Raw genomic sequence first — 12,035 nt, forward strand, 5'->3', positions numbered from 1 at the left:
CTGCTTGTTACAACCAAACACTTCTGCTCTACAGCTGCTGACGCTCACCATATTACTGACAGGATCCCAAATTAACTTTTTGATTCATTGGTCAAGGTGGCAGCTAGATGAAAAATATAGGTCAAACATGTTTTAATAGCTGAAACAACAAATAGTGTATTTGTGTCACCTACACATCTGTCACTGTACATTTAATGGAGAACACATTATGTTCTGTTGAATCTATTACAGATTTAAGATTCAGGAATTTTATCAGATCAGGAAATTGAGAAATTTAAGACATATATTTGCTTGCCTTTATTTATTATTAACGCATTAACATGACAGACTAAAAACTAAAAATAACTTATTATTCCACAAAACAAGTTCTCTCTTTATTTAGCTTTGACAACATTAGACATTTAGTATAATCAGTCTGTTCATTATTAGACGTGTATCTCTGATTCAACGCGCTCACAGACTGAGACTACCGAGACTGAGAGGACGATGCTGTCGTTATGTTAGCAGCAGAGTGAGAGTGAACGGAGAAAAGCCGACCGTTTAATCAGATCACATGTTCCCGACTCGGTCGTATCACGGATGAGCTGTGTGCTGATAGACTAAAAGTTAAAAGGGGCACGCCGCGCGTGCGTGCGTGCGTGCGTGCGTGCGTATGTTAGCACTGAAGTGTCTGTTGGTGTGTCAGACTCAGCATGCAGCAGAGAGAGGAGCGGATAGCTGCAGCTACATTAAAACGCACTCATGGCATAGTTTTTATGACTTTTTGGTAAAACTGTTACCCGCTCTGGGTCATATAGCTCTCTGAAATTTACTCACCAAACTGAAAATTGACCAGCATTTGGCGCTTGGCTGGTGTTGATATTGGACGCTGTTACTGCGATTAATTTAAGTATCGATGTGAACCGTGGCAACTTTGAATCGATTTTTAACTGCCTCACAATTAATCTTTACATCCCTAACAACCATTCAAAAATACTTGCACGTTTTTTTAATGATACAAAGCTTAATGCTAATGGGTGAAGTATCCCTTTAAGCTTTAAAGGTCGCAAGGTCACTATCAAAGTTTGGCTTTGAGATTACTGTGACCAACAATTTTGCTCTTCAATCCTACCCTGACTTCCTTTTTCCTTTTTTTTTGTTCCAATTCTTCACTTTCTTGCTCAATCTGTGCTCCTCATTCATTATACACTTTTTTCCTGTTTCCCTCCATCACATATTTTACTCTTGTCTGAGTGCCTCCAATATAAGATGATAAAAGGACATGTTATGAAAAGATGTAAGTGAGGGAAATGAGGAAGCAATAAAGATGAATAAGAACCACCTACTGTGAGATTGAGGAAAAGATGTGAGGGGTAGCGAAAGGGCCCTCTAGCCCCTCCCTCTCTGCACATGGATGCAACCAGAACACATTTTTTTGTACTGTAAAAATGTTTCTGCAAAAAGTATGACTCAAAAAACTAACAAAGCAGGAAATGGGACAGAAAATTCAGCTGCATATCCCTTTCTCACTCTTATTTACAGGATAGCATTTATATCACTGCTGATGATCTAAAAAGATGAGCCTAAGATGTGAATAATACTGCAAAGTGAAGAACTAATGCAAAACTCCACTTAACGCCTTTAAGCATCTCTGTCTTTATGTTGTTCACCTGCTCTAATGTAAGCTTAGTGTGGAAAACAGTGGTCCAGGTAAAGTGCAAATAAAAATGCTCTATTTTAAGGTCTCTTCTGATTCATTGTCAAAATAAAAGATGGAATACTTGATACTGACAGTGTTTTCCATTTGTCAGATGTCTATGATTCCTCTTTTTTTTTTTTTTTAAAGGATTATTTTTGGCCTTTTTGCCTTTATTGATAGGACAGATAGAGTCGGAAAGGGGGAGAGAGTGGGGAGAGACATGCGGGAAAGTGGCCACAGGCCGGACGCGAACCCGGGCCGCCCGCGCGAGGAGCAAGGCCTCGCAACATGGTACGCGCGCAGTCGCTGCCGCTGAGCTATCGGCGCCCCAATGATTCCTCTTTTTGTTCGGCCAGCAAAACCTGCTCTTAACGACAGCACCACCTTCTCAAGACGTTCTCAAGAAGAGGTAATCAACTTCACTGGATTTGACCATTGATCTCTTTCTCTCTGCAGGTATTTCGCACAGACTTCATCACAGCCATGAAGCTGCCAGACTCAGCCCAACTTGGCCCCGAGGACTTCTATGTACTCTCAGACCCATGGAGGCAAGAGTGGGAGAAGGGTGTTCAGGTCCCCGCCAGCCTGGAGGCCATACCAGAGCCAGTGGTCAGGTAGGACAAACATCCATCTTTTATAGCAAACCAAGTTGTATACTCAAGCGAGGTCCACATCGAAAAAGGATTGTTTCTGTAGCTTCTCAAAGTAATTCACCACTTGTCTTCTGGCTGTAGTGTTTCTGCAACAAACAGACATTACACCATCATGTAAACACAAAGGTGGAATTGAAAAAGGTCTTTACACAGAACTTTGGTGTAATAGAGGCCATAAGCCCTGTTTCCAACAAGCAGTCCAGTTTGGATCAGTACAGTTTGGTACGGTTTGGTTCAGTAAAGCCTGATCCTGTTTGTGTTTCCACAGCCAACCGTGTCGTATCTAGTAGGCGGCGTGTAAGCCAGATGCCGATAGCTGCGTCAGCTACATAATAGTGTCACATCATAGCAGCTAATCGCTAACGGCTAACACGCTAATAAATTCAACAAAGGAGAAAAATGCGACACAGAGAACAAAACCAATGATGGAAGGCATCCAGACATTCATCTACTTTGTCATTAGCATGTGGCTCTTTGTTACAAAATGCAATCCAGCTTTGTTTCAGAGAAGGCTGTGTGCCGCCAGGAGAAATACAGACGTAAACAATCGACTGTGTATTTAAACGCGGCGGGGTTGTGTTTGCCGCTGTCGCATGGGAAGTAACAATTTTTTCGACCAATCAATGGACTGCAGGTTTTAGCTCCACCTTTTAGGGTCGGATTGATATACTAGGCACCCCAACAGAAGGGTCCCAAAAAGTAGGATGGTACAGGTCGGTAATTTGGGGATCACTCCCAGCTTTAGTGTGTGGAAACACCACAAAATGTGTGCCATAACGAGACAAACCGAACTGAACCGCTTGATAGATACAGGGCTATAGATGCCTTAAAGAACTGTCACTGAAGTTTAATAACGTTTTAGATTTAAGTTCAAAATTAATTCATGATTTAAAAAAGGAAAAATATGTCTGCTGAGATAACAAAAGTAAACTACAAAAAGAGAACCCACACAAATTTAAGTGTTTAGTCTTCTGTAAATGGAGTGGCTGACATGGGAAATGCTCACAACATGGGCACATACTGAAACCCCTTGCATGTGCAAGCATTTATGTACACACAAACACATCATAAAGTGAAGCAAGCTAGTCTGCAGATGTGCGCAGACATGCACTTCGACCCACTTTTATTCACTTTCATGATGCAAATTCGCCTGTCTCTGTCTTTCTGTATGTGTGTCCCCCCCCCCCCCCGGTACGTTGTTGTGGCTCTCTAGTACTCCTGCAGCTGCTTCTCATGCCCATGTGGTTCATTTGGCATTCTAAGAACTAATGAAAATGCTCAGACTGCCTGGTAATGCCTTTTAGACACACATGTCATACCAGGAGGCCACACACACACACACACACACACACACACACACACACACACACACACACACACACACACACACACACACACACACACACACACACACACACACACACACACACACACACACACACACGGGTATATTGTTTGGAGACAGGCAAATGATCCACTCATAAAATTTAGTCAGAATTGTTATATTCATGATTTATTTGCATGTCTCAAGAGAATTACCTTCAGAGTAATCTCTTTGAAAGAAAGGACAAGCATACAATAGGTAAAGCTTCTTTCACTTAGATTTCAAAGTAAAAAACGTGTATACTTTTGATGCATATCAAACAGCCAAAAGGCTGAAAAGTGTGTTCATCCTCTTTCATTGTGAGACTAAAAGTTTGTTGCTGACTTAGTTTTTACTTGAAGGCTCTTTTTTTTTTTTTTTTACAGTTTTCATGTCTACATATAGCAAGAAGTTAAAAATCTATTTCACAGTTTTATATCGCCAGTCCATTTTGAATAAGGTTAACAAAATATCAGATTTATTTTAAAGGGTCATACATGCAGAAAAAAAAGATGAGTACTGAGCTTTGACTGCGCAGCATGAATCAAAATCAGATGCGCTTTGCTTGAAAGTTACTCCAGAAAAAAAAAGCGAGAGCTCTCTGAATGAAAACATAAACATCTTAAATAGGCAACAAAACAAAACCTGAATTCAATCTAAGTCGCAAAATAAAATGACAAACCCTCTGATGACACTTTAAACCACACTCCTACAAATTAATGAAAGGTGTTTTAGTAGCTGTTATTGTTAGGGTTAGGTGAGTTGAGAAGAGAAGAGCCACAAAAAGGAAGTGTTAATGCTTATAGTCTTAAGAAGGACAGACAAATGATGATGATGCATTGTTGAACATAGAAACACATTTGTTGAACATGATTTGTATCAATACCTGCATGCACCTGGATAAATACACACACACACACACACACACACACACACACACACACACACACACACACACACACACACACATTAATAGCTAATGCATTAAATAGAGCCTAAAGGCAGCAGAGAGATGAGTAGATTGTGAGAGAAAAAGCACTGGCAGAGATAGATAAGGATAGATAGATGAATGGGGGCTTATTTATTATCTGATGTGTGATAGAATGATGAAGTGATATACAGTGATGCTGAAATGGAGCAATGATTGATAGATGTGGAGATAGATGAGGAGAGGGGTGAGTGTAAGTGTGTGACTGAGCTGATGGTCTATGTCAGAGTCTCTAACAGCAGCTGGTTCATCTTTTTATTTAGTCATCTTTCAAACTGCAGACACGTTTCTTTCCAATCTGTCCTCTCAGTGCACCGTCCTTTTATCTGTTTGGGCTGTAGTCTGGGATTCTTCATACTTCCCAAGTTTTACCCAAACATGCCTCTGTGGTCAGGCAGAAGAGCTGGGGGCTCTGGAAAAAATAAATAATTTTACCCTCCAGTATTCATGTCATCATAAACCTGTAATTTTGAGTGATATAGTAATATGCATAGAAAATACTTCTGCCAAATAAAGATGCAAAACACTGTGGAACACTGCAGGGCAGAACACTGCAGGGCTACCATGGGAGGGCGTCTCTGCAGTGCTGGGAGAACAATGTATGCACATGGCTTACAGAAAGCAGCCTGTTAGCTTAGTTGAACACAAACAGTGGAAACAAGGAAACAGAGCATGGCGATGTCCTATAGTGACATGTCCTCATACCACAACCACTAAATCTCATTAAAAGGGGTGTGATAGGATCTCGCAAGATTAAAAGATTTCACATCGAGGTGAAAACTGTTTTGCAATATTAGTACATAGACGCAGACTTGTAGCCATCCTGACTGTCTGATGTTGAACTGGAAACTAGCTACCATTCCCCCGGGAAAAAAAAAGGTTTTCTTTTTTAATTGGATTTAATTCATTCACTATTAAATCCTTTGTGTGGCGCCTAGTTGAGAAATAACACAGCTGATCAGTATGATCTGTTTGCATGTTAAAAACTGTCAAAGCACACAACATTTTTTTTCTGTGAATTACACCAAACTTGATATTCACAGAAATATTTCTTTTTGGCGTTTGTAAAGTTGATGTCCCTGATGGTTATAAGAAATGCTGTTAATAAAATGATGAAGCTTTTTATATTTCAGTCTCTTCTTAGGTTTTTAAAAGCTCTTTCTAGATAAACTTCTTGTATTAATATTATTAGGATTTTGGCAATGAGTATATAGTACAGAAATTAGAGGATTGAATACATTATTATGTTCATGGAGATTTTGTCTTGCAAGCTTAGAAAAAAGTGGAATGGAAAGCTATATATTTTTCCTTGTCTGATTTTCCCTCTCTCCATTTATGTCATTCATCTTTCCTTCTCTTATTAGTTATTTTTGTCTTCTTCCTCTTCCTTTTTTTAGATGCCTTCATCTCTACATCTCAGCCTGTCTCTGGCTTCCCTCCCTCCAATCCCACCTTCCCCTTTTACTTTTGCTCTAGTTGAGCCAGAGGCGCAGACACATTTTTCTTTTTTATGAATAATGACATCATCTCCTAAAATTGTTGGCAAGGAAAAGGGCTGCGGGCCCTGTCTGGCTCTGACAACACTCGTCTTCCCCATTTCTGTCTCTCTCTTTGGACTGTATTTGGCTGCCGCTGCATGATTGTCGGTAAAAACTGTTGTGTGGGACACCAAGAGGTCATAATGGTTTGATGCTGTTTTCCTTTTTGCCTCTTCTTCCAAAAAGACAGAAGGAGAGATGCACAGAGGAGTTCTGCTCCTCTATCTATCATACTGTCCTTTATTCTCTTTTCTTTTGTTCCTGTCCTGTTTCTCTCTTCTTCATTCTTTTCTTCTTTTGTTTCATTTTTGTTAATTTCATTTAAGTTATAAAACATTGCGTCCCTTCCCTTTGGTTATCTTTGCCTCATGTCTTCTCTTGCCATTTTATACTTTCACTCTCTTCCCCTTTACCCCCTCTGTCTCTCTCATATTCTCTCACTCCCTGTCCATGGTTTAGCCGGGGCCGAGTGGAAGTAATTAGCTATTGCGTAACACTAGCTATGTGCAGACAGTGAATGGGGTTTTGGCAGCAACTAGACAGCCTCAGTCCCCAAAGACATCCCCGAGCTGGAGAGAGAAATAATTACCCACACACAAGATCTGTGTATTTTCACAAAATGAAAGGAATGATATAGCAGCTATTTTATTTAGTGCTTGGTATTTCTCCCTTCAGACCGGTGGCCAGGTTTGTGAATGTGAACCCCTTGTTTGTGGTTTGGCTGAACATGTTAGCTTTCTGAACAGACTGTAAAACTGTGGCCATGGGGAGCATACCATGGAGAGACTCCTTATGAAAGAAGTTTATATTTTGTTGGACAAAAAGATTGATTTAAAAACCTAAAGTTCTTGGTAAGGCCAAGTCACAAGTAAGTCTTGTCAATTTGTTTTGAAAACAGGGTTCTCATAAGACATTGAGCTTCAGTGCATTTGATTTTGCGTGACATTGTGAGGTCCCCAGTGTTGGGAAATCTGGTGGTCCAGTTTCCAGAAACTTTTATAAAATGCAAAACGTGGGTTAGACATGCATGGATGCCATGCAAAACCTTTGGTCAACAGTCTTGCACCCAGGGAGGATGGAAAGTGCAAACAGTGGAGAGCATGTAGATACTGTTGCTTGATTTGTTTCAGTGAAATTGTGGCTCAAGTATGGTATGGTTTTATTAGTCAGAGAATAAAACAGCACACTTGTTGATACAAATCAACATAAAAAAGGGGATTAGGAAGACTTAAATTCAATCTAATAGGAGAGCTACGAGATAAATATGTGGAATTCCAAACAGGATAAAAAATGGTTACAGAAATTGTCATGGCGTGCATCCTTAAAATGTAGTCTACAGAACATTAATCCAATTCCATAAAAACAACAGACAGACAGACACAAAGCCATTCAAAGTCAGTTTCTACCATAAGCATGGATGTGTTTTTCCTATTGGCATATGCTAAATACTGAACAAAGAGCATTACAGAGACAGCGATTCCCAAATTTAAAACGTGTTACCATTTCCAGGTTGTTTTTGTATTTTCTTTGAAAGAACAACCAATTCTGTCTGATTGGGACCGGCTAAAAAATATTAGCTGTCCTGACACTTCCACAGTAAAGTTGACTGAGTTGGCATGGGGCTTTGGAGAGGAAAAGCTGCATATGTCAAGTCTTGCATTCAGGTGCAGGTTGAGAGAGGAAGTGCAGGCCAACATCATTTGAATACATATACACCTTTGGAACATCTCACAGTATGTAAAATCCCTGGTTGCTTATTGAACTCACATTTTCTCTCTGTGTCTACTAACAGACCTGTTTAGCAAACAGACACATTGAACACATGGAAATTGGACTCACAAAATCTCCATTTCTCTGCACAGAGTGCAGTCAGACAGCACAGCCATGGGTCTATAGGCTAGTCAGTCGCTAATAACTCTGTGACAGTCACAGACACACACAACACATGGTTAATGGATTGACAATAGCCTGAGAGCAGTAAGATTGATAAAGAGATGGAGAGGACAAATTGCTGGATAGTAAACAGAGAGCAGTCTAAATGTCATTTATTGTGAAGCTTTAGAAAGTTTTCCCCTTACATTTCAGCCACTGCTGCTTATTTGCTTCAAAGGATCGGGACATATTGCGAGTTTAATACAGTTTTAATGTTGCTTGTGTGTTCGATAGCTTCTTGGAATTATTTATGTTTTTTCTTTGAAATCCTGGGACACAAACCCCAATATAAATGAATCCAAGAGTTAAATGAAAATAAATGTTGTACCTCTAGTGATGAGTCATGCTAACAGTATAATCATATTTAATTTTCATTGTTTGTTATGAGAAAACAGCTTCCTGCTGTCCTGCAGGAAGACTAAACTAAAAGGGCCCTGAAGCTTTTATGTGAGTTAAAGGTAAGGCACTGTTAAAAAAATAAATAAAAAATCTTGATAACATTCTTTAGTAAGAATAAATAAAAGTTTAGAGCTTAACCGAACACTAGCTAACATTAGCCTCAGGGCTACAATGCTTACAGTTGGTTGAACAATGTGAGCTTTTCTGTTTCATTTAAGTCTTCTCTATTAATGGCTTTTGTGGTGCACCTGGGAAAGTACTGATGAATAACAGTAAATGTTATAACAATAAAATGTTCTGATAAATCTACTTTTTATCAAACATGTTTGTTAACCCCCAAAATAACCAGATAATGATGGTCAAACATTATTACCGATCAGCTATCAGGCACAGTCTTCAGGAGGGGGAGAATATGGTTTCATTGTACACAACCTTTTATGGTCTGATCCCAACCTGAAGAGAGGCAGCTTCAAAAACAAATTAAGAATGTTAGGTATTTATTTCTCTCTCCATGTAACTAATGAAGAGAATTGAATGTAAATCACGATTAAAGCCACACCAGTGCTTTGTCTTTAGATCTTGTAAAGCCTTCAGGGATTTTCTAGCCCAGATGCAGCCTTTTCCACAAGTGCATTAGTAAGTCACCATGTCTGTGAATTTTCACATTTATGAGTTCCTAAGAGTCTATTGTATGAGCCTATCTTTCATTGAAGAGCGTCTCTGTTTGTCTCAGTGTGTCCACAACAACATCTGGCTTTTCCCCGAAGATATCGTCTGCTTGTTCCAAAACAGCTCTTCATCAGATAATAGGATGACTAATAGCAGCGTCATGAGCCTCATCATTCACTATATAGGGTTGGTGAGTGCATTTAGACTAATGGCTCCCACACGACTGATGTTTTCTGGCTGTCGTTAGTGTTTTTTTGTTTGTGTTATATACATGCCTGGCAGCCATGACTTCTGTGTATTACTTTATGTGGAACCTGTTGCTGTGGGAATTGCTGCTAAAAGAAAGATGGATGAACTGCAGAATAAATACATTGTGATAGGACAGATGGATTTGATAAATGATAACCTATTCAGAGGGTTGAAATTAATAACTTCCTGTCAGGCTGAAGAAACTACATTTATTGAATCAGCTGAAGCCCAACTTGCACCTGAAAATTGAAACACAGATGGTCTTTGTTGAACCACAAAGGCTATAAAGATTTGAAACTCTTTTCTTTTATTGATTCTGGTCAATATAAATGCACTAATTTGTTGTGCCTTTACAGTTACTCACATGAATACTTGAATAGTATAATTTTTCAGTATTTTAGCCCTTCATACTTTGACCTGCTACTTTCATACTTTTTTATGTCAAGCAACGAACACTACATTATATACACTCTTCTGATTATACCATAAGATAAACATGTTTAGCTTTTCTGTCAAATTCAATCTGTCACTTTGCCTTTTCAAGACCTTAAAACTTTTGGTCAATCTCTGAAATATTTCTAAAAATATATCCTACTATCCTTTCCCTCTGTGTTGATATACTAGTCCTTGAGGGACAATATACTGTGTAAAATAATGCGTTTACTGCATCTGATTGTGCTCAATCACTATTCCCTTTATAAGAAAACATGGTTTATTCAGAGCTGGCTAAGTTATGATTTTTTAAGACATTCCCACAGGCAAATCTTTTCCAATGTGGGTTTTGTTTTCTTTCCATTAATCTACACTACTCAATGCTTCAATCGATGTTGTATTCCTATACTTCAGACATGGTAATGAGGATTGAATCAGATTCAATTGCATTTGAGGATGTTTTTTATAGACACACCCCCTCTTACTTCTCAAACACTATTAAACATTAAAACTTTTTGGGGATATTTTCATTTTCAATGATTATTAAATGGCTTTCTTACTGGAGGAATGACTGGTGGATGACTTACTCACCCTTTGATGGACAGTCTGGGCTATAAAAGCCAAATTCACCCACATTTACTCATCACCACATCATTATGAGGGGTCAGGGGGTGTAATCCTGACCACAGGCTGATTTGTTTGCCTTTGGCAGCATTACCACCATTGAATATGAGAACTGCATTTGTTGTTTATAAGTATGGGCTTTCGTGCCAAATTTGGGGTAACTTGTAGGTCCCCACATGACCAAACTAATAATATGTTATGGTGAGAAACAGCCTGTGATCCGTTTCTTGAAGAGAGGGAGTTTATAAACTTCCCACTGAGGCTGGAGGGGAACCAAAATGGCAATAAAGAAATATATGTTATACATTCTCCTTTCTCAACAAGTTCATGGAGTCGCTGGGTACGTCTTTCAACACAGTTAATGGACACACAGTTAATGGAGACGACTTTAAGACTGAACCATGTTTGGTTGTTAGCAACATTGACCGTCAAAGTAACAGACCAGGTTTATGGCTGACAGGTTTATTGAGATAGTTAGTGGAAGAGAGATTATTTATCTCGTTGACTGCCTCATTGATTTAAGTTTCTGTTTCTTGACTGTAAAAACACCAATTGAGTAACATCAACTTGTCTTTAACATTGTCAACAAATTAAACCCTCTGAACCACTTTGACTGGTCTGTGGTGATGTGGCTACCTTGCTGACTAGCTGCATGGATTTAACGCCTTTACCTTCTACTGCCTTTGAGCCAGAAGGGACTTTAGAAGCAGATAGGCTTTGCATAGACCTTTTCCTGATTGACCTTGGTAACAGATAGCCACACCCTTAAGCTTGATTTATACTTCTGCTTTGCATCGATGCCGTAGCTACGTGGTCGACGTGGATCCCTACGTAGTGGCCCGCAAGGACTGTGATTGATCTGCTCAGAACGTCTTTTCCGGTCGTTGCTTTTCCAGTCACAACGGAAATATTAAAAGACTGTATATGGCGAAGAAAATCGGCCCATTGACATTCGAAAGTAGCGATTGTGCATTTTTTGAGCTAACAAGTGTGTTAAATTCCTTTGTCAGTCTAGATTGGTTTAGTTGACGGACAGACCACCTCTGCAAATGTGTCCTTCGTCGCCACTGCCCCCAGAGGCTTGGCGGTGAATTGCAGAGCAATGCGTTCCCTCGACGCAGAACTATGAATGCTCAACATTGCCGTGCCCAGTTTTATCTTTTTTTATGATTTTTATAGTAACAAGGAACTTTGGCAAACAAATACAATAAACAAATTGGCATATTATCTGACTATTTCCTTAAAATTTAGATTTAACCTTCTTTGTGTTGCTGACTCGGTGACTGGCAAGGCTGAGTTGTCCCTCTTCACAAACAGATGGTAATTATCTATCCAAGTAGCAGAATAACGGTATAAGTAACCCATCTTTGACCACAGTACTATGCCAGATGCCTGACTCTTTTGACTGAGTGACTGGTTTGATGTCTGGTTGGGCGACCGACGGAACACTCAGGTCAGTAGGCTGACTGAACGATTGGTTTCATCCCCAGCTGGCAGACTGACTCTCTTT

At 39.5% G+C, this 12,035-nt stretch overlaps 1 protein-coding gene across 2 annotated transcripts in view; it reads left to right on the plus strand.

Moving 5' to 3' along the window:
• Positions 1 to 12,035, plus strand: part of jade2 (jade family PHD finger 2) — a 171,403-nt gene that overhangs the window by 49,787 nt on the left and 109,581 nt on the right. For both annotated transcript variants that reach the window (XM_079356165.1, XM_079356166.1), the window contains exon 4: positions 2,135 to 2,292. In XM_079356165.1, the coding sequence (XP_079212291.1) occupies positions 2,135 to 2,292 (158 nt within the window). The remainder of the gene's footprint in view (positions 1 to 2,134; positions 2,293 to 12,035) is intronic.

This window comes from Symphodus melops, assembly GCF_947650265.1.
Source record: "Symphodus melops genome assembly, chromosome: 11".
NCBI classification, from domain to species: domain Eukaryota; kingdom Metazoa; phylum Chordata; class Actinopteri; order Labriformes; family Labridae; genus Symphodus; species Symphodus melops.